Raw genomic sequence first — 27,470 nt, 5'->3', positions numbered from 1 at the left:
CCTGTTCAAACTATTACAAGACTGACTCATATCCTGGTAATTCATTAATACATAACATGATTCTAGTCCAGTAAAATAATTTCTGCACTATACACATCATAAATCTGACAGCATCAACTGAAAAATATATCCCAAATTCTCTTTGAACTAATGGAACGTTTTGCTTGGCTTCCCACACACATCATCAAGGGGAGGGGGCCAGACAGAGCTGTAAAGAGCAATTTGATAGCAGTCTATTTTATAAGGTTTAACACAGGAATACAAGAGCTACCATACTGAAGGAGACCTGAGGTCAAACTAATCTAGTATCTTACTTCCAACAGTAGCCTAGGTCAGAAGCTCCATGGGAAAATAGAGGTGGAATAATCTGTCCCATCTGCCTTTCCCACACTAGGTCTCATCCCATTAGAAACTGATTTAAAGCCTAGATTATGAGGTTTAATATTCTTTCCAAGGAGCAGCAACTGAAGAAAATTTGCCTTTAACTTATGATAACATTATGCTGCAAAGAAGAGAGCTAGAGGTGGGGGGGGGACACGTATTTGTTTTCATGTTTCAGCAGACTTAATTGCTACAACCAACATGGGAGATACTATCGCTTGGCAAACAAACTTGTACTGGCTAAAGCTGTTTATACTTCATGCCTGGGGCATTTATTGTTTCTGAGTATGATCTTGCCACCCTTTTTTTCTCACAGAGGCAGACTGTGCCACTGTTCAAAATCTCACCAACACTAAGACTAAGCACCATGTGTAACAGAAAGAGTTTGAGAAGTATTCCTTTTACTGACAGTGTAACATGCTGTTTCCCAGTGGAGTATATTTTTAATCTGATGCTAGAAGCAATATGGTCCTTGTCATAAACAAGATATTTTTGTAAGGCTCAGTGACACAGATCGTCTTAGAGAAAATCTGTACAGGGAACGAACATCATCAGTGAGTTTTCTTTCTGTGAGCTAGTCTGATTTCTAAAAGTAGCTCCCAGTATCTCCTCCAGTGCACCACTGATTCTCACTAGTTCTTGAGCTACACTGGCAGCTGAAACAGCACTGTTGTTTATATATCAAGTGTCCATACAACTAAATGTGCATTGGACTGGCTGAAAAATCAGCCTACGTCAAATCAATGTATTTTATATCTCACATTCTGCCTATGTGATGTGGATGAATGTCTGAGTGCATCAAGGCAAAATCACTTTCCTTCATGTGTATCACACAAATGAGTCGACAGGCTTGAGTTCCTTCATCCATCTCTCCCTCATTAATCACCCCCACACTGGCATAGACGCACCCTGTTCAAGTGGTGTACGATAACAAGGTTCCCTCAGTGTGACAGCACTGTAAATCTGCTGAATGCATTAACCTGGCTATTTTCTCTGACTGCTGAAGTCCTCAAACTTAGAGCAAATGCACAAGCGAACTCAGGCAAAAGTCAGCGAGGGGACTTCCAAGCCTGCCTGCTTCTCACCCTAGACAGCAGATGCTCTCCAGAACCCTGCTGCTAGCTCCCTTGCAAAGACACAGGCAGCAGCACTCTACTGGTTGGCTAATGCTCTCCACCTGTTACACTACAGACCGGACCATGAGAGTAACAACCTCAGTGAGAAGTTTGTGTGGGTCAGACAAAAATATACTTTAAATATTAAGACGACCCCCCCCCCCAGCAGTAAAATTTCTGATGGTGTGCTCTTCATACCATCTCACTTGGCTGTGAAGCTGTATGTTATTGGCACTCCAGAAAGAAGGGGGAAGCTAAATAACATTACTTCTATTGAATGCTTCCTTCTTTTATCTATTTAATGAGGAAGAAAAGGAAAAAGAGGGGGTGGATCAACCACAAAACTTTCCAATAATTTTCACTGGAAAGCTGGCCAAACCATAACTGTGTTCGTACTGTGTTCAGTTCTGGGCCCCTCACCACAAGAAGGATGTTGAGGCTCTGGAACGTGTCCAGAGAAGAGCAACAAAGCTGGTGAGGGGGCTGGAGAACAAGTCTGTGAGGAGCGGCTGAGAGAGCTGGGGTTGTTTAGCCTGGAGAAGAGGAGGCTGAGGGGAGACAGTGCTCTCTACAACTACCTGAAAGGAGGTTGTGGAGAGGAGGGAGCTGGCCTCTTCTCCCAAGTGACAGGGAGCAGGACAAGAGGGAATGGCCTCAAGCTCTGCCAGGGGAGGTTCAGGCTGGACATCAGGAAAAAACTTTTCACGGAAAGGGTCATTGGGCACTGGAACAGGCTGCCCAGGGAGGTGGTCATGTCACCTTCCCTGGAGGTGCTTAAGGGACAGGTGGATGAGGTGCTGAGGGGCATGGTTTAGGGAGTGTTAGGAATGGTTGGACTCGATGATCCAGTGGGTCCTTTCCAACCTAGTGATTCTATGATTCTATGATAACATTGATGCATTGAATCTTAGGGGTCTTAACACCCGTTGTCTGTTAAGCTAATTTACATGAAACATTAGTTCTATCACCGACACTGACTAGCTGAAGGGTTTAATCAGTCTCTTTACTGCTGTACGGTGCAGCTGTAACCCTTCAATATTTCTCACAGCTCACTGCCTCTGGGACTGCACCAGGTATACTCAGCTGTAACTCAGCACAAGAAAAGCTGGGGGTGGAGTAGTAAGGCAAAAAGATAGATTGGCTTGGCTGGAAGGATCACAACATAAAATTCCTCTGTCCAAGGAATTTCCTCAAGATTTTAAAGCCGGGACATAGGACGTGTTTCAATGATGCAATAAGAGACAGAGACGGACAGATGCTCCAGCCCTCGCCTCTACCCATGCATTTAGTTAAGTAATCTAAGATGGGCGACTATACAAATCAAAGCAAGGGTGGTATCCTCATCCTGAGACCTTCATCAAGTTATGTGACTAGGACAAGTCCATTTGCTTTACTGGGTCAGATCATCAGATTTGGGTGGCAGGTCATGGTCATGTAACCCAAGGGTGCAAACTTCTTTGGCTCCTTTTTTATTTTTTAATTTAGTCACTTCGTGTCAGATGTCTGGTGATTCAGTTCTGCGTGTGTGGATGCACTGATATATTTGGGATTAAACTGGTCCTGTGCAGCCGCATTTATCATCAATGGTTCCATGCAGAGGAATATAGTGAGATCTTTGTAGCTAATCTTTGTGGGCTTCTTCAGGCCAAAAATAATTCCCACAAACACTTTCTATCTGTCATTCTCTGTATGATTAATCCCTCATTTCACACCTATTTTCAAAATGGAGATTCATGCTGGGAGATTCAAATCTTGCCTTAGGAAAACTAATAGTGCATATTTTGTACAAATAAGTGATCTAGTTAAAATGGCAACATTTCAAGACCAGGCCTGTAGAACCTTGAATCATAGACAGCTACTGTATTTTTCAAGGTGCTATTTTTCTTTCTCTCATTCTGGAATGAAAGAAGGCTTCTCTTGACAATTATATATGGGGAGCCATGTGTAAAGCATCTCTCTATCAGCAGACGGATTATAGGGTCAGCTAGGTCTAATAACTCTAGAATGAAGACCTATCTGGCAATAAAGAGAGGCCAGTGTCTCATTTAGCAGTATTATTTTAGGTTTGCATAGGTTACAGTTCTATGGCGCAGTGGGTTAATACAGAAGGCCTGAGGCTGGACTCAAATCTCATTTCAGATCATAAGTAAAAATCAGTTGTGGATGACAAGACTTGGGAGGTATATCCTGTAACACATGAGAAGGCTATCACAAAACTTGCTACACTCATCAAGGCAGCTCAGAGACAACTTAATAAACAAAGTAACAGAGCTGGACAAGGTCTGAGGTGTTTCGCAGGTTAGCGTTGCAATATGCCGGCAGAATTACTAAGAAAACTGCCCACTGTATCCTTGGCTCTAGACATTACTTGCAGTTGCTCCACTCTCTAAGCATTGAGTTTTTGAGGAAAACTTGACTGGAAGTCAAGCCATGGAGAGAGGAAGTTGGGATACAGCAGAGCACATAAGAAACATAGTACCCCAGAAGTAATTTTGCCAGGTGAACGATCATCTCCTTTATGTTGGTGGCATCAATTAAAATGATTGGTGAAAAGGCAATTCGGGCAGACTTCATTACGGCTGAACATCATGTCTGTGAGATCAAGCAATGAGCAAGCTCCACTTAAGCTTTGGAGGCTGTAAGTGGACTAGAATGATGAAAATGCCTTGGTCTGCCCCCTGCAAAAGTGTAGATTACTCATCCTGGGGGATTTGCCTCGATTTCAGATAGAGTTGGAATGGGGCAGAAGAAGACAATGTAGATTTAGCAGGCCAAAGAATTACACGGCAATCGCTGGATGTTCCCACTCAAAGAACTTATTTTTTCTGAACATAACTCATCTTTCCAACTCCACCTCTCCCTGAGGAGAGGCAGGAGAAAGTCTCTCTTTGTTTTGCTTTGCAAAAGGCAATTCCTATGGCAAGAAGAGAAAATTATTTATGATAGAATTTCACACATTTTTCTGGGTGCTTAATGAAGCTTGAACTTGAGTGGAGCATAGAGAGTGCTTATTGTTGAACTTTTTTTTGAGATCAGTGCACAACAAACAGAAACTGAATAAGCAATTAAGTTAACTGGCTTTAAAACTCATATTGGCTGAGGATTAAGGTAATTATGCCTGCACTTACACACATTCATTGCAGCTTTAAACAGTCTTGTTTGCTGTTTTGTTGCTGATGTCGTTCTAAAACTAATCTGAGTAGTGGTCTTGCTGTTAATTACTACAAAGGTTACAAACACAAGTTCCTCTTGCTTAAATATACTGGTGTTACTTGTATTATATGCTCAAAGGAGATGCAGGCCTCTTTTGCTAGATTTATACAAACAGATCCAACTGTTTCCTCCTGTAACAAAGAATTTACTATACCTTAGACTTAAGGGATCTGTTAAAATAATGCATGACATTAAAATGTTTGGCATTGTCACACAGTGATTTTACCATCACAGGAGAAAAAAAAATTAAGTTTGTATGAAAAGAGAGACTCTGTGAAAGCAGTATCAGTCTCCACAATATCACTGGCACGACAATGTGGATTCTTCACTTTCTGAGTTACAAATAAGTTTCCTTTTAAATGATTGGAATGCAGGGGAGGGGAAAGGAAGGGAAACCCCCACATTCTCCTTGTCTAACAAGGAACCACAGCGTGAGAACCACTCCCTAGCACAAGTAATCTGTGATTGACAATGGTTTTCTTTGCAGCTAGGGCTAGAAATGGTTTAGCTGTAAACAGATAAATGCAGAACATTGTAATGCATTTTACAAACCCAAGGGGCTGCTTACACAAGCACTTGACATGCATAGTGGCTAGTTAGTGGCACCAAGTGAGCAACAAATTTCAGAGCTCCTGAAAATGGATGAATTTTCATATCAGGATATGAGCACAAACACAAGAGGAAAAAAAAAATTGTAATAGGCAGATTCACAGAGGGAAGATTCACAAAACCTGAAAGTTTATTTTCCAGGCTGCCCAGGCATTCATATGCATAATCTTGGGCAGCTGCTACATTTGGCTTCACCCTTCCTGCCTGGAAAATTGAAAGAGAAATACTTCCCTCTTCACAGACAGAATGAATGAATGTTAGGCACTTTGTACAATGGGGTGGGAGCTATACAAACAACTAGAACAGAGTCTGAGACTTTGATACACTTACACTGCAATCTTCAAGTCTCTTCTGACGTCTACAATGAAAGGATATCAAGGAAATGAGGTAAAGTGGGAAACTCTCAAAATTTCACATACAGTACGAAGGAACCTTTTCATTAAAATATGTAAAATTGCCTTGTGCTGAAGTTAATGATCATATGAAGAAAATAATGCAGCAAGAGCTTACTCGTGTTTTTCAACAGTTTGAAAAATGGTGCTAATATGAACTGTACCCTCATGGCTTTGTTCTTCTTCACTGATTCTTTCCTGTGAATCAGATACAGTCACAGGCTTGTCCAGGGACTCTGCAGGTCATAGAAGGGCAAGCTTACTAGCTCTTTCCATGGCCATTTCACCTAACGTCCATAGAATCTGTTCCTTGATCTGATACTGATGAACTCACTTGGAGATGAACTCTCTTTACACTAGGGAGGGCACTTGAACTAAAACAGGACTCAGCCCCAAACAATATACACTTCTAAGTTCCTAAATGAGTATTTGGTAAATACATAGATTTGTAACTGAAGGAAATCTTTATTTTAAAACTGAAAACCAGGGGAGAAAGGCAATGTTGACAGTCATAGAAACTCTAGTATGAATCAAAACAACAGATGTAACATGAACAACAGCATCTTTTATAAATACAAATTACACTTTTCTATTTCACACACTGGAAAGGCTAATAAGACCAAAATAAATTTCCCTGAATCTCTCAGTAATGTTCTATGGTCAGTGTTGACTGGCTGTTACCAAAAAAAACCCTGGATGATTTCTATTCCAGCAGAGTCACTAACCCCAAACCACATTTTTTCCATTGGACCCAAAAGTAATAACTAAAATCACTTCCACTAACTATATTCCCTTTGCATAGGAAGCAGCAAAGTAAGGTGATTCATACATCAGTGATTCCTTGATCTGTATTCACTTTCCTTCTTTCTTTTTAGCTGGCCTGTGACTGCATGAGTCACCAATTATCACCTCAAGCATCAATCAGGAATTAAATTATCACAGTGCTCCCTCCACAAAGCACGCATCATACCATATTTGCTGTAAAGAGTCTCTGAGGCCCAAATACCTCAGACTTCAAACAGGAATTAACTTTGTCATCCCCGTTTAAGATTATGAAGAACCAGTGTTTCTGGGACTGGAGGAACTTCTCCAGCCCAAAAAGCTTCTGAAATTGCACTAATCTATCTGTTACAGCAACAGATAAGTCAAAGTACCATGTAGAGGCAGAGAGAGTGCCTGCCCTCATTCGCTGACAATGAACAGAGTAGGATGGCCAAATCAAGTTTATATTTCCATGTCTGATCACACAAGAGAGACAAGAAGACTGCTTCTTCCCTTGCATGATGTGTACTGCTAAAGGCACCTCACTCATCCAATAGACCAGACACATGAAGAAACAAAACATCATTTACAGAGCTGCTTCTAGTTTCCTGTTATCGTGATAGAGATCTGATTTTTATAAGTAGCTTTCAAAGCCTATTTCTAAGACTTTGCATAATGAACAAATAAATTTTGCACCAACTCTTGCCTAACAAGAATGCAAGGCTTGACTTTTCTCTTGCGTTTTCCACTGTTGTAATCACAATGACTTCAGTGGTGAAAGCTCCAACTGATAACACAGTGAGAGCATGTCACAACACATGAAATTCATGAACCAGAAAGTATTCCTAACTATCTCTAAATATATCATGAAGGGAATGTTTCTTTTCAACATTTTTGTCCCTATTTTTAGCATGTACATCAAAACCTGACATCTTACCCTTGTCTGACATGATCCTACAACGTTATTTCTGCCTAGTCATGTGGCACTAACTGTGCTGCTCTCAGCTCTTCGCAGCTTGAAACCAATGTTGCACTGACTCCTTTCTGTCTAATCACACGCTCAGGGTGGAGTAGGCTTCTCAGATGATGGAAGTACAAATGAGATGCAATGGAAAAATTTTTGAATGACATACATATCTTCAGACTTTGAAGGTTTCACTTTAGTTGATGAAGAAGCTTCAAAATACTAATGCTGTTTTGGACTTCATAATTTTTATGTATTCAAAATGCATGCAAATAATTTTTTATTAATAAAAAGGCAATTCCTGCACAAAATTTTAATTAGAATCATAGAATGGTTTGGGTTGGAAGGGACCTTAAAGACCATCCAGTTCCAACCCCCCTGCCTTGAATTGAATGCATCCTCCTTCCCCTTATTTCTCTACTGATGCATGCTCATCTTTCTGACCTCTTCTAGGAAGCTTTTAAAGAGTTAAAGTTACAGAGGTCAAATTCTTAAAGTGTCATTTCTCCAAGGCACATGGTTAGTACTTAAGTTGGAAATGGTTGTGCACTTAATTAGTCATAGAAATATATGAGTTAGATAACAAATCATAACACACAGAGCAAATAATATAAAACACACTTCATTTGAATTCTCACAAAATACCTTCATTATACCTCCATAAATAGATTCTGTCAGGCAAAGGGGAGCTCACAAATGAAGACTCTTTTTTCAGTTTAAATGTTGCAAATGCTCTATTTCAATAAATTACTCTAAATGCTCTGGTGTACATAAGATTAGCCTCTATCCTGTTAAAATCATAGGAAACTACACCAAATGGACTTTCCCACTTCAACAGGACACTGGCATTCCTACTACTAAACACACTGAAATAAGACATTTCCAAAAATCTTCTAACCCCATCTCAGAAAATGCTAATCTAGCAGGTCTTCTCTAACTTTACTTCCTATGACAGAACAAGTAAAACCTGTAGTACAAATCACTTAATTACAGAAAATATCCAATGAAAATAAGATCCTTGTTATACAAAAAACAAAATAAGTGAAGTATTACCTTGGCAGGTCCGTTCATCTGTGAGTAGTTTATAGCCCTTCTGGCAGCTGCACTCAAAGCTGCCAACCGTGTTTCTGCAGAAATGGTCACAGCCACCATTGTTTACCAAGCACTCATCAATGTCTGTAAAGAACGAACAGCAAAAACTTAGTTCATTACAAAAACTCCGTAGTTCAGGGCAGGAGCATAGCTATTTACTCAGATCCCCAAAGAGGCTGCTGTCTCTGTTAGGAATCATACAGGTCAGATGTATCCCCTTCCCAACCCTTTCTTGCAAGGCTAACAAAACAGCTGTGGGCCGAGTTGTTCTGGACACAGAGGTATTTCTTTCAGAACTGAAACTGCACAAGCTGAGGCACTTTGACATTAAAGAACATTCAGGGAAGCTTCTTTGTAGGTGTAGTGGTCTGCCATTGTAAGATGTGAATCCCTTACCTTACATAGGAACTATCAAATACATGAAAATTTGAAATAAGAACAAACACAAACTAAAACATATTTGAATCCGAAAAAATGCTTCCATTATCACTACATAAACAAAGTTTTAGTGTCACAGAATACCCCTTTTCACGTGTCTAACTGTTTTGATTTCATATAATAAAGAAGCAACTGCAAGGGCATGTGAGATGTTGCCTCTTCAAGATGTTCTTACAAGTCTTATGAGGAGCGGCTGAGGGAACTGCGGTTGTTCAGCCTGGAGAAGAGGAGGCTGAGGGGAGACCTTATCACTCTCTACCTGAAAGTGGGTTGCAGAGAGGTGGGTGTTGGTTTCTTCTCCCAGGTGACAGGTGATAGGACAAGATGGAATGGCCGTAAGCTGCGTAACGGGAAGTTTAGATTGGACATCAGGAAAAATTTCTTCACAGAAAGGGTTAGCAAGCACTGGCACAGGCAGCCCAGGGAGGTGGTTGAGTTACCATCCCTGGTGCTTAAAAGCCAGGTAGATGAGGTGCTTGGGACATGATTTAGTAGTGGTGGGAGTTGATGATCTCAAAGGTCTTTCCCAGCCTAATGATTCTATGATTCTATTCAGTTCTTCTGAAGACAGAACACCTACTGCCTTTACTTGAAAGCCATATATATGTATGAAGGACAGGATCAATGGCTCTTACTTTAAATAATGATTACGAAGTGCATTGATGCACTTGATAAGACCTCTGTTCTGAATTTCAGACTGGTGATGCTACTTCCTCCACCTTATAACTTCTCACAAGAGTGCTGAAGAACTGGAATGACCAGTCTCTTTTCCATCCCACAAAAGCTCGTGCAATAAGTATCAGGTCAAAGAATCTAATTTGAAGTACAGGACATGTTTCCATCCTCCCCCACTTACAAACCCAGAGTTTCGTGTTTATTTGAAATAGAAAAAAAAAGTCCTTCATTTTTTTCAGGAGAAGAACAGTGCCAAACTTTTCAGGGATGCACTAAGCGAAGAAGTAGTACGTCATAGAGCCTTGGCTGCTCACTTTGAGAGTGAAAAGAAGATCTTTCATAAAACTGAGTGGGGAGTGATGTTTCCTTTTGAAAAGCCTCTTGCTATAACAGCTTTGGAACTTTGAGGTAACAGCTAGCTATTTCAAAAGCAAATACTGAAAAATGCAAATCTAGGTGCCAAAAGAGCTAATAGGTGGACATGGAAATTTATTGAAGACAGCATGACAATTTAAAAATGATTTGAATTTAGGATGACTTTTAGCGGATGTCATTCATTCACTTTTGAAAATATGTGGTTACTAAGATTGGAGAGTAGTATGGCTCTTACCGCATTTCTGCATATAAAATATAAACAGCACCAAGAGGAATGAAGAGGTAAATCTAGAAATTCTAATAACTAAGAGGCAAATTGACCTCTTTTTTTCTGAATGGCACTTTGCTACACTGTCATTGACAGAAATGTGTGCAGGAGGACGTACTACTCAAATAAGCAAGAACAACATATATTATTATAAAGGTTAGCTTATGAGCTGCATTCGTGGCAAACAGAAAGCAAATTTGCTCTGAGACCCTCTCAACTAATACTACTGTTTATTACTTTTGTGTCTGGTTCTGCATAGGAGTGACTTTTACATTCAGTCCCATTATGGGCACGAGGGTAGGTAGCAGCTGTGGTGGTATTACACCCCAAGTGCTTTGTACAAAACCAGCTCAAATCTTTATGTCTCAAAGTTCTCAAAATGACCTCAAACCAGAAGTTGTGTTTGTTGTCTGTGGTCCTCCAGTTCTGGTGATTAGGCTAGCCAAGAACAGATAATCTTAGTCTCCCAACCTGATAAATCTGGTAAAGAACACAATGAAGGCAACATCATCAGACTGGAGGCAGCAACCCATTTGGTTCCAGCCATGATCAGCAGCACAGGTGAAGATCAGCAGTGAAAACACAAGACTTGTTAGCCCAGTTCCTGCAGGCTGGCATTTCCATTTGTAGAAGTAATTCCTCCAACCTCCAGTACATGCAACTGGGATTGCATTGCAGGTCTTACGATTACTAAAACAGTCGCATCCTTTTGCACAGTACAGGTGTATCTAACCATAGCTTAGCTTGCTCTGACAAAAATGGAATTGTGAATTAAAATTACTAATATATTATGCATCATAAACATACAAAGTAGTCATCCATCATGAAGAACATTTCTTTTACCCATGATAAGAACAACACGACTTTTGGGCTACTCTGCTGCCTGAGATTGCTCAAAGCAGCCTGTCAAATACCATTCTGAAATAAGGATTAATGTTTTAAATGACCATCCCTGGATTACACGTGTTAAATTCCAAATTCCAGTCTTACTAAATTTCAGAGTCTCTGAAAACTGAAAGGGACAAAACATGAAATGCTCCTGGCCTCAAGAGGGTGGATTTGAAGCTGTTAATCATTGTAATACCACTGATAATGCAGCATATTCATTTTAGACTAGCAATTCTTAGGAATAATCATGAAACAGAATCTGGGTAAAACCTGGGAGACTCCACAAGAAAATAAAGTATTTATTCATATCTTCTAGCTGGAAAACATGATGTGGCCAGGATCATCAAAAGAGAATAGAGGTCAAAACTGTTAGCTGCAAAAACATTCTAAATAACACAAACAGCACATGTCTCTGCTTTCACTGTATTTCTTTCCACGGCCATAGTGAGACTGACAAGGCATGTAAAAATTATTTCACTCTATGGAGAGCAGTGCATTGCTGCACTTCACTTGAAAGACAGCAGTATCCAACCACATCATGTCTAACCGGTTCACAGAAATTGCACTAAGTCTGTATCCCCACTATTTTTCTTTCCATAGCTATAAATAATTCATGCTATGAGCCATGTGAAAATAAATGATTCCACTGTGTGAGAAGGTGAGGCCCCATTTATCTTTAAACTCACTGGTACCCAACTTTGTCAAGTGCCTGTTGTGAACTTCACAGAGTATGCATGCCTGCCTATGGTGTAGGGAAGAAAAACACAAAGGAAACCCATCATGGTATCTCTACCAGCTTTGAAATTACTGAGTTAAGTCTCCCATACTATTATTAGGACTGTCTGTAAAGGAGTCATAAAGCTTGTGTCTTCAAACTTAGCTCTCAAGTGGCTCCTTTTCAACTAAATATGCAGGTTGCAGAAGAACAGCTCAAACTTTCCAGAGCACTCTGCTTCCCTGTATCCCCAAGAACGCAAAAGTATATAAAGAAATGTATCTCTTCATGGTTGGTTGTATGCAAAATACCTCGATGATCAGACACTGTGCTGGTCATTTCAGATTAGGATGTCTAATAGGCTTTCAGCAATGAATCCCAAAGGATTTTTCTTAATGCAGTAAGTCAATATTGTTAAATAATACGTTGCTCATACACGATGCTGATCCGCTAAAAATACCAACTGATGTGTCCAGCACAAACAGGACACTTGCAGAAATAGAATATACAGTCCAATGAAAAACCACAGAAGCATTAAAATTTATGAGTCAAAAATGTCAGATGAAGGCATGGCCTAAGAGGCAACTAAGCACTCAAGAAAGCACCCAAAAAAACCCCCTGGGTTACCTTGCTATTCACAAATAGTGGACAAATTCCACTCCAGTTTCTGTGCCTCACTGTCAACTCTATGTGCATTGTCAAATGTAAGTCCAGGCTTACAGGGAATCTCAGAAATAAAGGCCTGGCATCAAGACAGACGCTGTGGTGAAATCAAGCATGACTGCTCTCTGGATCTGCTTATGTGACCCTAGGGCCCTGAAGCATTGGCTAATAAGTCACAGTTTTGGTGCACAGATCCAAGGAATCTTTTAAAATGCCCTTTCTTTGGAGTTATTATGTAAAACTCTCTACATTCTTTCGGACAATCAAAAGCTAATTTTCAGCAGAGTGGAAAGGGTAATGATTTTAGAAGAATGAAGGAGGAATAAACAACATGAAATATTTCTGAAATAAGTGATTATCCTAAGTTTTCTGAGGATCTCAAAATATAAGGGAGGCAGTGCAGTCAGCTGTAAATCAAACTTTCCAGCTTTAAATAAAGGAGCAGAAACTCAGTTGCTTTGTGATAAGTTGCGCAGCCACAATTTGACTAGACAAAATAAGTAGTCCATTATATTTTTCTCTCCATGTCCTTATGAAGATTGATAAGGAATGACTGCTTCTGTTCTACTTACACATTTTTAAGCTCTGCTCAGTGCAATTCATATTCAGAAGGACCTAGTTCTAGTTCTGATCGGGAGGGGTGGGGTGTGCACACACATGCACGTGTGTGCATATACACTCACAAAGATTTGCCTTGCTGCATACAAGTCAGAGAACACAAATGAGAAAGTAAGGATTTCAGGCAACTTAGAATTTAACATTTCGCATAGGCTGCTTAAAGGAAACTGAAAGGGTAATCAAAGAGCAATCTTCACTTAGCTATTGAACAATGATGGATATGAAGATTTCCAAAGCCCCATCAGAGGCAGAAGTGAGACTTCTCCTTTCAGTGGCTGGGCAAATATTTGAACTAATTGTGTCTGTCTAATCCTTTGCAGTTTTAAAATGCTATCTAGGTCCAGGAAAATAGTATGCTCCCAGATCAACCTAAAATGATTACAGAAACTTCTTGCCTTCCTTGTCTTTGTTAATGACACCGTGTTAGGATTAACAATGCTACTACCAACATACAGTGGGCATCAACATAGAGATATTTTCTGCAAAGTGGGCTAATCTGCTAGTTCTTTTCATTCCCTGCTTTCATAATATCCTTTGCTTTTCTTTCCTTTGCTTTTCTCATGGTTTTAGAAATCACCACTGTCCCCTAAACCTTATAACTAGTGTTGCCTTGTTGACACAGGAATTAGTTCCCCAATGCATGCAGACCACAAAGTACTTTATAAAGCAGCCAATAAATTTTTAAGCCCATGTCAGAGGTGGGGAAATAGAGGCACAGATAAACAAACTCATCCACACCTGAATCCAAGCCCAGTGAACAACCCAATGGACTACCTTGCTTAGACAATCAGCACAGGACTGCACAAAACATGATGTTCTATATGTCACTCTACATCACAAACAGTACCAAAGCCACCAGTGCTCAGATTGTAATTATTTTAATATTTGCCTATCACTTTGTAATAAAACTTGAAATATCTTGAGTAACTCAGGATTAACATAAGCATAACCTACCAGGCTACACTTGCAATGCTCTAACTAACATTTTCAAAAGTGTCTTAAATAACACATGCCAGGGATATTTTATTAATGTATAATTTCATATCCTCAGACTCATTGAATTCAGTGCCACTGTGAGAAAATCTAAATCAAAGCAGAACTTGGGTTCTGTGGTTCCCTCCAGAAAATACCAAGCTTGTCTACCAGTTTATAGGGAGTTAGAAGTCTTAGTTCCATTTTTACAATGGGTTTATCCAGCAGTTTGGGCAAGTTGTAACACTTAATTGCTTTACTTCATCTGTATACTGCGGTATTGGTAACTATCACTTGATATTTTCAGGACCAATACTTTAAAACAGATTATTATACATGAACAAAGTATTATGAATCACAGTCATTTACTGTCAAAACTTTTTAGTCAAATTACAGTTGTTTTTAATTTGTGGTCTAGGCTTCTGAATAGTTTGATACAGCAGCACATCCAATGCTAGTAGTGTTTTGCTCTGAAGATTTTTAGACTATGTGCAGAACTGTATGCCCATCTTTATGAGGTATATGTGTCATTTCCTCACTGTTATCTATGACTCCATAGTTCACTGCCTCTAAAATGCTTCACATATTACACAGAGGAATAATTCTATTTATGCAGTGTCTTCTACTTGAGGATTTCAAAGGCCAGCATCTTATCAGCTTAATTATATTAAACTTTCACAACACTTCTGCAGGAGAGATAAGCTTAATTAATTCTCCTTTAACAAATGTGAAACTGAGGCAGATAGGGTAGTGTATGACTTCCCTGCATCAGATAGCTACAAAATGAAATGAGGCATATATTACAGCACCTTTAATGTGAGCTTTGCACTTCAGTGACATTCTCATTTTCCTTCCCACAGTGCTAATTAACTGTAACGTATGATAATCATTACTGAACTGAAGTTCCAATAAGTAGCAAATGAAGGTTCTCTGTTTAATTAGCTTTACGGCTACGTTGTGGGGCAAGGCATTTTCCTAATTAACAGAATTAAAACTTGACTGGGCAGACAGGAATGAGTGTAATTAAAATTTAATCTCCCTCATCCTCAAAACAGGCTGCCCACAAAACAGAAAGCTTTGTGTAAATGCTCTTGGAGCATGGAAAGGTTGAGGCAGGTTTCAACACATTTCCCTCATGTCACTTTCTCCATTTTCACCTGTTATCTTCGCAATTTTACAAAGAAACCTGTCTTCCAATACAGATGGTAATCTGTCACATATGGATTTAGGTGTCAGCTATTCTCCTCCAGGACATATCCACTCTGACATTATCCACCAACCAATCAATAACAGAGTCTGCCAGGCCGCCAAGAGATCAATCACCTTGTAAAACAAACATTATGTCCTATTATTTTCTTATTACAGTTAATTAGGTTTATAAAACACAAAAAGCTTTGAAAGTGAAAAACTTAGAAATGCTGTCAGAGTAGTTTAGGCCCTGATTTCTTATTTGTGAAAGGGAAGGGATTTACTAAATCTAATGTGAAAAGAACGGATTTTCATTTAAAATTTTTGCTGAACACCAAATTCTTTTTTACACTTATAAACATGTTAGTGCAATGATGTGAACCCAAACAGTGCAAGTTTTCTTAGACTGTGACACCAGAATGTGAAGTGGACTGATGACATAAAAGCAAGTCTTCTACTGTCTAGCCTGAACTAACTGCAAAAACTACACCGCGTTTCCACCGCTTCTTCAAGCTTTTTATAAAACCCTGGAGAAGGAGAAATAGGTGTGCAGTTAAGATTTTCATCTGTACTTGGGGACATCAAATAACGTTTTTACAAAGCATGTGGAAAGTACAGTAGATCAGATTCTGGGAAACCCAGAGGGTAACCATGACCATGTAACCTGGTGGCTGTGGTTAGAAAGGTGACACAGAATTGTGCAAATACATTGGGCTGTCTACTCATCTACCTTAATTATGCACACAGCCACTAAACCCATAAGAATTCTATGTTCAATGTTGCATTTCATGCAGGAGGAGCTGAGACAGAACTCTACAGGTTGCTGAAGGTTGCACACAACAACAACAGTAAAGGATTTAATCAGTATTTCTAAAGGTATAAAGGAGGTGAAACCAGGAAGCTGACATCTCTGGGCATTTTCTAAGTCTCACTAAAAAGCAAGGCCTTGTTCTTAACAGTATTCAAATTTTCTGTGTAATCTCAATGAAGATGGGAAAATCAGCAAGCTGTGCACTATTGGACCAAGACACATGAAACCATAGACAGCATATGAACTCAATTTACCTTTACTCATAGTTGTTTTCATTTCCCCCCTTGCAATTACTATCTGCTCAGGAAAGCTGTGTGCTTATTTCTAAGAATATCATTTTGCTTCTAAATATTTTGTTTGTTTTTATTAAATAAAATTTAAAAAGAAAACTAGTTTTAGTGACAGCTGAAGATATTGATGCTCTCTTTAAAACCCCATTGAAAGTATCTTGGCTTTTCCATGATAAAGCTACTACTGCTGAAAAGCTGAATACAATTAGCCCATGATAATTCAAATGCCTCACAGCCAATAATAAATCAAAGAAGTTTGGCCGATGATCAAAAAATTAACCCTCCAAAACTTTTTGAAGACATTACTTCAACCAAACAGGGTTCTGTTCTGTACCAGGGAAGACATTCACTGAGAGAATTCACTGAGAGCAGGATCTAGCCATATAAAAAACAAGCTGTATTTTACGATGAAAAAAGCAATACTAAAAGAACGAAAAAAATACTGTGAGTTTTGAATGTTGGTAGCTATGATTATATGAGTAGTCAACTCCCAAATTAAAGAAAACACAGCACACTTTTACATAATAAACTGTGGTTGCTGATCCTCAGGGAGCTTTATAGTGTTGAATAAATGCAAGGTCTTTTCAACAACTGAAATGCAAAGTATGACCCTCTCAAGCATTAATTTAAAGGATTTGGCATTTTCAAAGGGGAGGTTCGCAAAGACAAATAACAACTGCAAGTTTCCAGGGAACAGGGATATTGCCTAGTCATGAAAAAACCTTAACTTTGCACTCATGAATTTATTTTGTGGGGATAGATGGAACCCTTGGGAGGAAACAAAATTGAATGAGTTACATGGCAGCTGACTCAAGTTTGCAGTTTTTTAATGGAAGATAATCTGTTGTATTATATTTGTCTGTCATGAACAAGTCTACAGCAGACCACTGAATTGTATGCCTTTAATGTTAAAAAAAGGTGTACATCCTCTCCCAAAATAGGGAAGCGGCACTGAACGTTTCACACACATTCTGGATTTGATAAATTAGCAGCAACAGCTAGAAGATAGATGTTATCCACAGTTTTGTTTCTTGGATTCTGTTCTCCACCCTCTCTTCCTGTTTTATTTTGTCTTCCACTCCATCTTCTTTTTTCTGACAAATTTCACCTATGTTGGGATCCACAATTTTCACTTCCTCTCATTTTTTAAAATCCTGTGGGTTTATAATTTAGTTTTCCTCACTGTGGCTTGGAACTTTAATTGTCTTTTAAAAAGTCTGGATCAAATTATGTCGATATATCTAAAATACACCATTCTGACACCCAGTCAACATATATACCCATCAGTCAGTGATGCAATCTGAGCTGCTTACTTTTCTGATCACCTCACCAGACTTCTGACCACTTGTAGGCACCTACCACCAAGAGTTTTCTATCTCTTACTCTTCCAAATCCCACAAATTTTCTGCTGGTGACCAGCACCTTTCTGTCTCTGCAACATCTCCTCCACCACCTATGGTTTTACCACCAACTCTCCTGACCCTTCTCCTCCCTCTGTGCCTCCCTCTGTGCCTCCCTCTGCCTTTCAGTCAGATTCTCTGTCATCTGATCACACACCAGATTTGCCTCTGAGCCAACAACTGTCAACTCTCTCTTTTCTTTGAAAAGTGGAGAACAAATTAGAATTCTGATTCTCAGTCACCTCCCAGCCTTGCCAAGCCCTGAAACAGTTGTTTCCAGGGCAGCAGTGTTGGGCCAGATGACTATGCCCCTCTCACTGGACATGACACAGAGCTCTCCACTGAGCTGCTGCAGCTGCCTGCCAGATGTTGTTACCATTTCCTCACATTGGTCAGATCTTATTTGTTCTTTGTCTTGAGACTGAATAACATAGATATAATCACATAAAAGCACTGTGGCCTCAGCAGTAAGGCTAATGCAGACAGGCCTTAATGTTTGCTTTGAATCCACAATTAGGTAGCTATGTTGAAAATGTTTTTGTAGCTACCTGGGAGGTCATGCTCTGGTCTGATTTCCTAGTCTTATTCATCCCTTCTAAAACAAGCTTTGATACACTGAACTTGACCATCACTCTTCCATCAGTTAGTCAGTTTAATCCTGATCTTTACGAGGGGTTTTTTTTGGACACAGATGGTCTTGCATCTTGCTTAAGTCCTATGAAAACAAAAATAACCTCAAAACCACCTCTGTTATTTAATATTCCCTTTTGGCTTTAGCCTTCTGTTTGTCACTCCTATCAAATAAATTCAGAAATATTCCTTTGCATAGAATTATTTCACCAAGTACAAGTCTACCTGTTATCTCTGCAGAGTAGTCCATGCATATTGTTGACTCATATGACAAAGAATTCCCTGTAAAAGCATTTATGGGGACACATGTTAACAGAACCTTTTCAGTGCTTTCTCAGAGGCTACAAAGTGTGTGTTCTAAGAAACCCTTGCAAGTACTCAAGCACGGAACAGGACCACTGCTTTCATGACAAAAGTCCTTAATTTCATCTCATTTAACATTGGTTTTGTTACTTTTTTCTTTGGTTAGGCAGCTTCATCTATTGCTTCATAGTCTGAAATCATCCACTGGCTGCCTTTGGTTGCTTCTTTGGCACAAATGTTTCTGTTTTCTTAACTATGCAGGTTTTCTCAGAAGAAGAGGAACATTAGGAAGGGAAAAAGACAAAGAAATTACTTGCTGCTGCTGCTGCAATGCCTACCCTGAAAATCTGTTGGTTTCTGTAAATCACTTGAGGAGCTTGAGATTCACACAAATCTGACTTTATGACGAAGCTATCTGCTTGCTTCCTGAAAAAGGCATGTGATGTCATGGCGCTTTAACTATGCAGAAGCACTGGAAAATTGCTAGGATTTGTTTCTCAGAGGGCATTTTAAAGAAAATTCAGCTATTTTTAATCAAATATTTAATTGCACATTTAACCTGCACAACACACATATATAGAAAATGCTTGTCCTAAAAGCATTAGTCTAGTTACTGGAGAACTCACATGTTCCTTACTATTATTCTTCCTTTCAGTCTCATGTTCTTGAATTTATTTAGGTGCTCACTTTTCATGAAAGGCTACAGCAGTCCTTTGCCCAGGCTCCACACTATGAAACAATTTATGCATGCAAAGATATGAGTTTTTAAATTTTTTTTTTTTTCTCGGTTTTAGGATAAACGATGGACCTCAAACACAAGATTGGTATCCGTCTTGTGTTCAGCACAGAGAGGGCAAAGATGGTATTTATATTTGAACATGCACTTATTTCTAGTTACAAGCATTGGGAGGTAAGTTGTAGTTATAAAGTAGAGTCATGTAAGGAGTCTGATGGAAGTAGAGCTGCTGTAGAATTAATTATGAAAACTAGACCTTGATTTGACTACAGCAAAGTTTACTCTTGTTTTAAGTTGATAAGAAGCAGAGAGAAAGCCATCAGGGAGAAAGAACAGCTCAAAATAAACCACTTCAGTAAACACAGAAAGGTTGTTAAAAAAGACAACTCATACTTTAACAATTCTATCCCCTGACTCCAGGCAGCTTGTGGACTGGCTTTGACAAAAGGCTACAGCCTGCTGTTGATAAAAGTCAAGAAAGTCCAGTTCCTCTGGAGTAGGACTTTTTCTCTGAGGGAGCGACACACAAGGTAGAAAGAAACGAGACAGGGATTGGAATTCTGTCCTGCACTGACTTTCACATGTGACTGGAGAACACAGGTCTCTTTCCACCACCGTATCCAGTTTTTCCTTCTATTTTGTTGAAATCAAGGAAGAGTCACTTTATTCCTCATTGGTCAGACTCTAAAGGGAAGTGGAATGTGTAACCCAGTTCAGAGATATTTTCAAGGCAAATAAAGCGGATACTCTATAGGTCGGGATTGACTATTTTTGTGTGCTTATTAGCATGTTATTGCGATACGATATGAGTTCAGGTGGTGCCAGCTGTTCCATGGTATTTGCCAATGCATATATCTTTAAGCTTGTGTAAATAGGAGGTAGCTTAGCCATATGATATAAGAACTCTAATCTCACCAGGAATTACCAAGCTGATACGGTTATTTTCCCTTGGGGTCACCTACTCTTCTGACCAAAAAATGGGACACTGTGATTCCTGAGAGAGAAGTAAAAGTCACAAGGTCCAAAATCAAAGTTGATTCCCCCTAAGAGCTGACATGTAGAAGAGAGGATGGACATTCTAGTTTGGTATTCACAGCATGGGCAGTATGGGCCTTGGGGATCAAAGGAAGATTCACAGAAGGCGTAGTCTATATTAAGTCCAGAGTATGACAACCTCTATTTTAAAAATGAAATCATTTCCAATGCCTTTTTTTCTGAGGTTTTAACTTGAAATCTCACAAGGATTTAACTTTCTGAAATGACTCAGGAATTTTTCCCTGAAAACCCTGGTTGCCTAAAAACCTTTTATCTCTTGGTTCTTCCAGGAATCATGGTTAAAATGTTCTGTCTGCTTGGGCCATCTTCTTCACAGAGGGTGTAAGCACTCAATTTTCTCAATCTATTTCCATCTGCATAATTTTGCATTTTTTTGCAGTGGAGATAACAAAATAGAAAATGAAAGCCTACTGAGAGTAATTCTGTCTTTCATTTAGTTACTTTTGACAGACTCTAATCAACATGCATACTATTGCTCCGGGATATCCTGAAGCAATCCAACCTAGACAGCTTTATTTATGTGCAGCAAGCAAAGAGAAACTACTTATTAGCTTAAATGAAAAGCTGCTCTCACTAGTCGTCACTGTACCTTTGACTTAGAGTAGGGCTAAGGGACCATTTTCCAAAACAGACTTTATATATAAAGCACAACATAAGCAGCATGTTAACCAAATTTAATGTGCTGTACACCAAATTCCTCAGCCATCAAGCAGCGATGGTATGAACCGGTATTAGAAGTAAGAATACAACTGCTCTATTAACTACCTAAATGATCTTATATATATGACACAAAAGTAAACAATCATTTCAGCTGCTGCATTTATCACAGGAAATGTAATCAGAAGAAAAGGGAATACGACAAGCAGGTACCTGGCTTTGCAAAACATCCTCTTCAAAAAGCCTACTGCTGCTTGTAATCTTGTGACTGACATTCATGCTGGCAGTTGCTGGTACCACAGCACTTTGACTGCAGCGTAGGTGATGACTGCTGGCAACTCACTTCATTCAAGTTTATTCTTTCACAACATTTGCATGCATTTTTTCCCCTTTTTTTGAGAGAGCACTGGAAAATGGTAATGGCTCTTTATGGCTAGTGGGCTTATGTTCCTCAAAATCTGTGTAAATCTAACGTGGAAGCAGCTAAACTGACCTCTTCACACATGTTAAAAAAAGTCTTCATGTTGCAAGAGAAAGGTGAGCTGGAAAAAGCTCTTTTTCTATGTCCCAAGACTTGCTCCGGGTGCCAATACAATCCCTGTTGACACTAATGCCATGTAATGTAGAGCAGGCACCAATAATCCTTTAACTGTGTGGAGTATAGCAAATATCACACTAAAGGATACTGCTAATGAGAGATGCGCAGATAGTAAACTGTGGATCGCAAGTAGGAGCTGTCAAGAAGCTATGAACAGAATTGTCTCTGTAAGCAACCTCTAGAAGTTTCAACTGTTGAGAAGATAATTCAAGTCATGCAGAAGCTAAATATCTAAATTCTGCAGCTGTGCACCTTCAAATGGAAGTTATACAATTCAGCAGGGAACTTAAGTTACCTTCCAGCATGCTAATTTAATTATATCTTCACTATGCTTCTTATGCATTTATAAAAAAGTCATGTATACCTTTGGTAAAATGATGTTCTCAATTGAACAGCCACCTCAGAATTTTCTGTGACAATCTGACTAAGGAAAACTTTATTTGGGTGACTGCTTTCACAGAGGTCTCTTTATAACTAAGGAAGAAACCAGAACAGTGCTCAAACAAAAAAAAGACTATTTCCATGAGCTAATTTGTGCCTGCATTGCACTTTCCTCTTAAGTGAGACAAATCATAGTTCAGAAGACCTGCTTCAAACCTATAGACTTGATTGTAAAGCCATCGAGACTCTTACATGATGTGGAAAGTGTGGTTGTATGTGCCACTAAAGCCCTGTCTGCCTTGGTCCTTGGTGTAACTAGACTGGTGCATATATTTTGCAGAGGTTATCTTGCACAGGTATATCTTACTGTCAACCTTTTAAACGTAAAAAAAATGTCAAGTTGATCAGGGATATTAACCAAATGAAACCTGAGTTCATCATAGGTAATTACCCCTACTGCAAAACCTTCCCCATTTAGGCAATCAGTGAAAAAAAATACCACTACACAACTTATTCTATCAATCACAGTCAAACAAATGTAGTATCATAACTCAAACAAGGTAGTAGTTGATGTAGCAGATTAACAACTTGTCTTACTAATAATAAACAATAAAAACAACCTGCAACTTCTTCTGGCAATCCTCTCTAAAACTGAGGAAACATTTTCAGTTTCATGTAAATTGACCGGGGCCAACAGGATGCAATTCTAAAAGAGTTAGTCAACTTAATCCAATTTAGAGAAAAAAACTAAAACAAATTTTAAGTAATTTTGACTAATGGAATGATGGAGGAAATCATAAATGTTCACAGATATTCTGTAGCCAGGAAATGAAGCCAAATTGGCCAGCTAAACTGTTCATTGTGAGCTTTTCACTTATTGTTAGTGTGTTCTGAATGATAAGAGAGGAAAGGCTTCAACATCTGAGTCATATTCTCATACCAAACTGATGCAAAGTGTTAATTTTAAACATTTAATTTAATGAAACCTTTCAGTTCATATTTAACGAAACATGACATATTTAGCTTCATTAAGACTCATACTGTAGGAAACTCTTTCCTCACAGAAACAATCTGTTTTCAAAATCTAATTAACTTTCAGGGTTTCACTTTTCTGTGTCCCAAACCAATTTAAAATGCATTTTCATGCTGAAATAGGCTGCAATTAAGAAAGACAAAAAAGACCAATTACTATTTCAACCTAGTAAAGCCAATGCAAAAATTCCCTTTTATTTTAATAAACTTTGATTCAGACCTTTGACTGAATTTGTTCATTAATCTCCACACTACTTTTCTAGATTGCTTAATGATAAGGAACGTTACAAACCTGAGTTACTGGACAAATCATTAAACACTAAGGCATTTCTGATGCTCTCACTGCAGCACAGTCAAGTATTTAAGCACATAAGTGCAACATTTCTTTGCTTCATCTGAATGGAAAAGGACGGGGGCCTGTTTCAAGGAAGCAGAGAGCATACCACATTGCTGGGTAACCATGACAATGAGACAGCAGGAAAAAGAAATGTTTGCCTACAGCATCCAGTCACATAACCCCAGTGTAACACTGCTCTAGTTAAACAATATGTGAGAGGGCTAAGAAGGGCTTACTTAGTGTTGCACGGTAAATAAAATGCCCTATCTCTGGTGGCAGATTATTAATGCAACATCATATTACTCCTAAAACCGCCGACAGTGTAGCCCAGCTAAATATCTACCTCCCCAAAATCCCACTGTCAACCTTACCAATGAAAATGATACAAACCAGAAAGTTAGCTAAACAAATTAGTACACATCTTGCTATTAAAAAACATCTGCAGGGCACTGTAACTTTCATGGCGCTTTATAGACGTTTATGGAAAACCCATATTTGAAATGTGGCTTTTGCTCCATAATCCTCAGAAATCCAGTTATGCTTCTCTTTTTCTGCTTAAAAATTGTATTTGCTCTGCCATTTGACTGTAGGATTTCAGCAAGTGCTGCACCCTGCACAGTTCCTCAACGACTATGCTGGGAAGCCACATTATTCTAGAGCACAAGAGTGTCTGAGGGCCACAGTTTCTTTGTTAAATCCCCAAGGCAAAGATGGAGCACAGCAGGCACATGGTCCTACATTTTACATCATGCCAGAAGCCTATAGCCTCTCCTCTTGTTCTAATTCATTTCTTAGAGAACCCTCAAAGAGAACATTAGTGAACCCTCAAATGTCTCTCAGATGTCTTTTGCAGTCATTTCCAGTCCTTCTCCATTATAAGTCCTGGAAGAAGAATGTTTCCTTGCTCGGCTTGTCTCTCATCTGTCTCACTGAGGGTAGATTACAGCTGGATGCATGAAAAGGGTGCTTGGCAGGAAGGATGCACAGAAACCAACAAGCAAGAGAGCTGGGGACCGTAGAACCCCTGATATGCGCAATACAGGGGGTATTAAAACGTGGGTAGGAGGCAATGAGCAATAAGCATCCTGTGCAACTATGTCTTTTAATCCTTTGGCTTCTTGTCTACATTAACTGAATTCTGTGGGATCCTGGTAGGCATTTAAAGAAACAAACTATACTGTTTTATCATGTGTTGCACAATAATCGACAGCATCAAACGAACCCAGCATCAATCTGGGATCACTCAGCTGCAATGGTAGGAGAAATTGAATAACATTAATTAGAGGGAGAATACGGGACTCATCTGCCTGGGATGTCTCTCATGTCTTAGCTGACAGAAGCCTCCATGGTTTGGCTTATTAGGAGCCCAACTGACAGGAGAGCAGAATAGAAGAGCATTCTCTATTGTGTACCAACTCAGCTGAGGGAAGACATGAATTTGAGACCGACTTTTAAACAACAGCAAAAGATTGATGAATTTTTATCCCAGCCACCATTAATACATCTGAAAGTCCCTCTAACTAGACCATAGACAGCACTTTTGCTCTCATTTCACTACAAGATCAGATAAATAATACATGTAAGAGAGAAAAAATCAGAGATAAAGAAGATTTTTCAGTTTACAGAAACCAAAGCAATCTCCTGCTACAGTAGCCTTCCTCTAGGATATGCAGCTACCTGTACATACTCCATGCTAAAACTCTCTCCACAACAAATTTTTACCCCCCTGTCTTACTGACATTTGATGTAAACCAGACTGCTCTCCGCATTATCAAAAGGAGTTTTATTCTTTGAGGTAAAATGAACTTTCAATTCCAACTGAGCCTGTGATAGAGGTTGACATGTAAAACTGCTGAAGGTAGGTCCTTTGAATTACTTTGAAATTGCTTTCCTGCACCCTCTGTTCTCTGTTACATTGGGAAAGGGCCAGGAGAAATACCAGAGTTTCAGTCCTGACTCAGTTCTGTACTGCACTGTGTACAGTGTATGTGATTTGACTCCATCTCAGCTTCATGACAGAAATACGATATTGCAGATAAAGTGTAGAACAATTACTTACATTTAATCTTTTGGCAAATACGGCATAGTTGCATATACTCTTTCTTAAAAAATTACCTTTCCTTTTGCATGTATACTTCCTTTTCATAGAATCATAGAATCCCTAGGTTGGAAAAGACCTTTCAGATCATCAAGCCCAACTGTACCTGTCCACTACTAAATCATATCCCTAAGCACCTCATCTACCCATCTTTTAAGCCCCTCCAGGGGTGGTGACTTAACCACTTCCATGGGCAGCCTATTCCAGTGCCTAATAACTCTTTTTTTCTATACTAAGTTTAAGAAATTCCAAACTACTAAACAAAAACCTGTAAACGTTTTGGACTGCAAACGCTGTTTAACACTACATGTCTATACAATGCCTAAACCAGACTATTCCTGATTTTTGAGCAGAACCATGTAGGTTATTTATATATTCATATATTTATATATAAATATTTATATATTTCTATAAAGTATATAATATATACTATTATATATTTATAATTTTTGTTATTTAGAAAAATATATTTCTTTAATTTCATTAATTTAAAAATGAAAATGTTCTTTAATTTACCTTATTCCCTTGGTAAAAATAAGGAAGAAGAGTGGTGATAGATTTCCATAAAATATCAGTATCGTAAAAGTGCCCTATTGAGGAAATCGTGAGCTAGAATTACAGTGATTAATAAATTACACAATGTCCACCTCAGAGTATTCAACAGTTCAGATATTTCTTTAAGTCTTATTCTAAAATAAATTGAACCTAAATGTATTAATAATTTTGCTCAACCCACAACTGCATTTTTTGGTTAGCATATTAATTATCCTTCCAGTTATCTCTCAGCTCCTCTTACATGCCCCGTCTCTCTACTTTCCTTTAACAGATAGTGACATATCTTTCCCCCATGTTTAGAAATATAACTTAAAATGACGGTTCTACGGAAAACCATTTAGAGATGCTCTGACACTTGATGAACTTGAAAACTATGTCACAGGATGTGACATCTACATGATCTCTGAAGATGCTTTAAAGGGCATCCAATAGATAAACCATTGCTATCACCACACAGATGTGATACTACAGGTAGAGGGAGCAATCAACTGGATCAATGAGAAACTGTGGGTCTGTCAAACCAAAGACAGTAAAGAGGAAAAGAAAACCTAAAAAAGGAAACTTCAGCTGATCACTATTTTTGTTTCCTATAGAACTTGGAGCCTTTTCTTTCTTGGAGCCACTCCAGCCTTTTTCTAGACTTTACCTACAAGCAAGAGGAGCTGAGTAGGCATCAATGTCACTGCACCAAAATGCTCACCTTCGCACTCAGAAGGTGTAAATCTTGGTGACTAGTCTTGACTAAAGGCTGTCTGAGAAAGCTACAGGAGAAGCTTCACTGGTCAGTTTAACTGCAGGACCCTTTGTGCACAGATTTAAATGGGAAGTTACTTTTGTTTCAGAGAAGCAGAATCTTGCATAGAAATGTCACAGTGCAATATATTAGATAAATACTATTAATTACAGTTAAACTAAATGCAAAACATAATTTTATCATTTTATGATGAAGAGTATTTCCTAAAATGTCAATAAAGTTTGAAAAAAGAAATGGTCTGGTTGATTTGTTAAACCATGTGAGTTAATTTCCAGTTGCTGCTTATTTTAAGAGAGTAAGAAAGAATCTGCAGCACCATAAAAATATAAATTCTGTTTCCTACATTTTCATCTCATAAAAAAGGGGAAAGGAAAAAACTGTGAAAGAGCATAGAGCCAGGCTACTGGAGGATCAGTTGAATATTTCATTTTGTCTGTAGCATTAATTATAAATTTGATTATTATATAAATATAGCTTCATATTAGTTCTATGGTCAAACTTCTA

At 38.8% G+C, this 27,470-nt stretch overlaps 1 protein-coding gene across 5 annotated transcripts in view; it reads right to left on the bottom strand.

The window, feature by feature from the left end:
* The window catches only part of SCUBE1 (signal peptide, CUB domain and EGF like domain containing 1), a 205,502-nt gene that overhangs the window by 49,285 nt on the left and 128,747 nt on the right, over window positions 1-27,470 (bottom strand). For all 5 annotated transcript variants that reach the window (XM_054053837.1, XM_054053816.1, XM_054053822.1 and 2 more), the window contains one exon: window positions 8,490-8,612. In XM_054053837.1, coding sequence (XP_053909812.1) covers window positions 8,490-8,612 — 123 coding nt within the window. The remainder of the gene's footprint in view (window positions 1-8,489; window positions 8,613-27,470) is intronic.

The sequence above is a fragment of the Cuculus canorus genome, chromosome 1 (assembly GCF_017976375.1).
Source record: "Cuculus canorus isolate bCucCan1 chromosome 1, bCucCan1.pri, whole genome shotgun sequence".
NCBI classification, from domain to species: Eukaryota; Metazoa; Chordata; class Aves; order Cuculiformes; family Cuculidae; genus Cuculus; species Cuculus canorus.
This window is presented reverse-complemented; position numbering and strand designations above follow the sequence as displayed.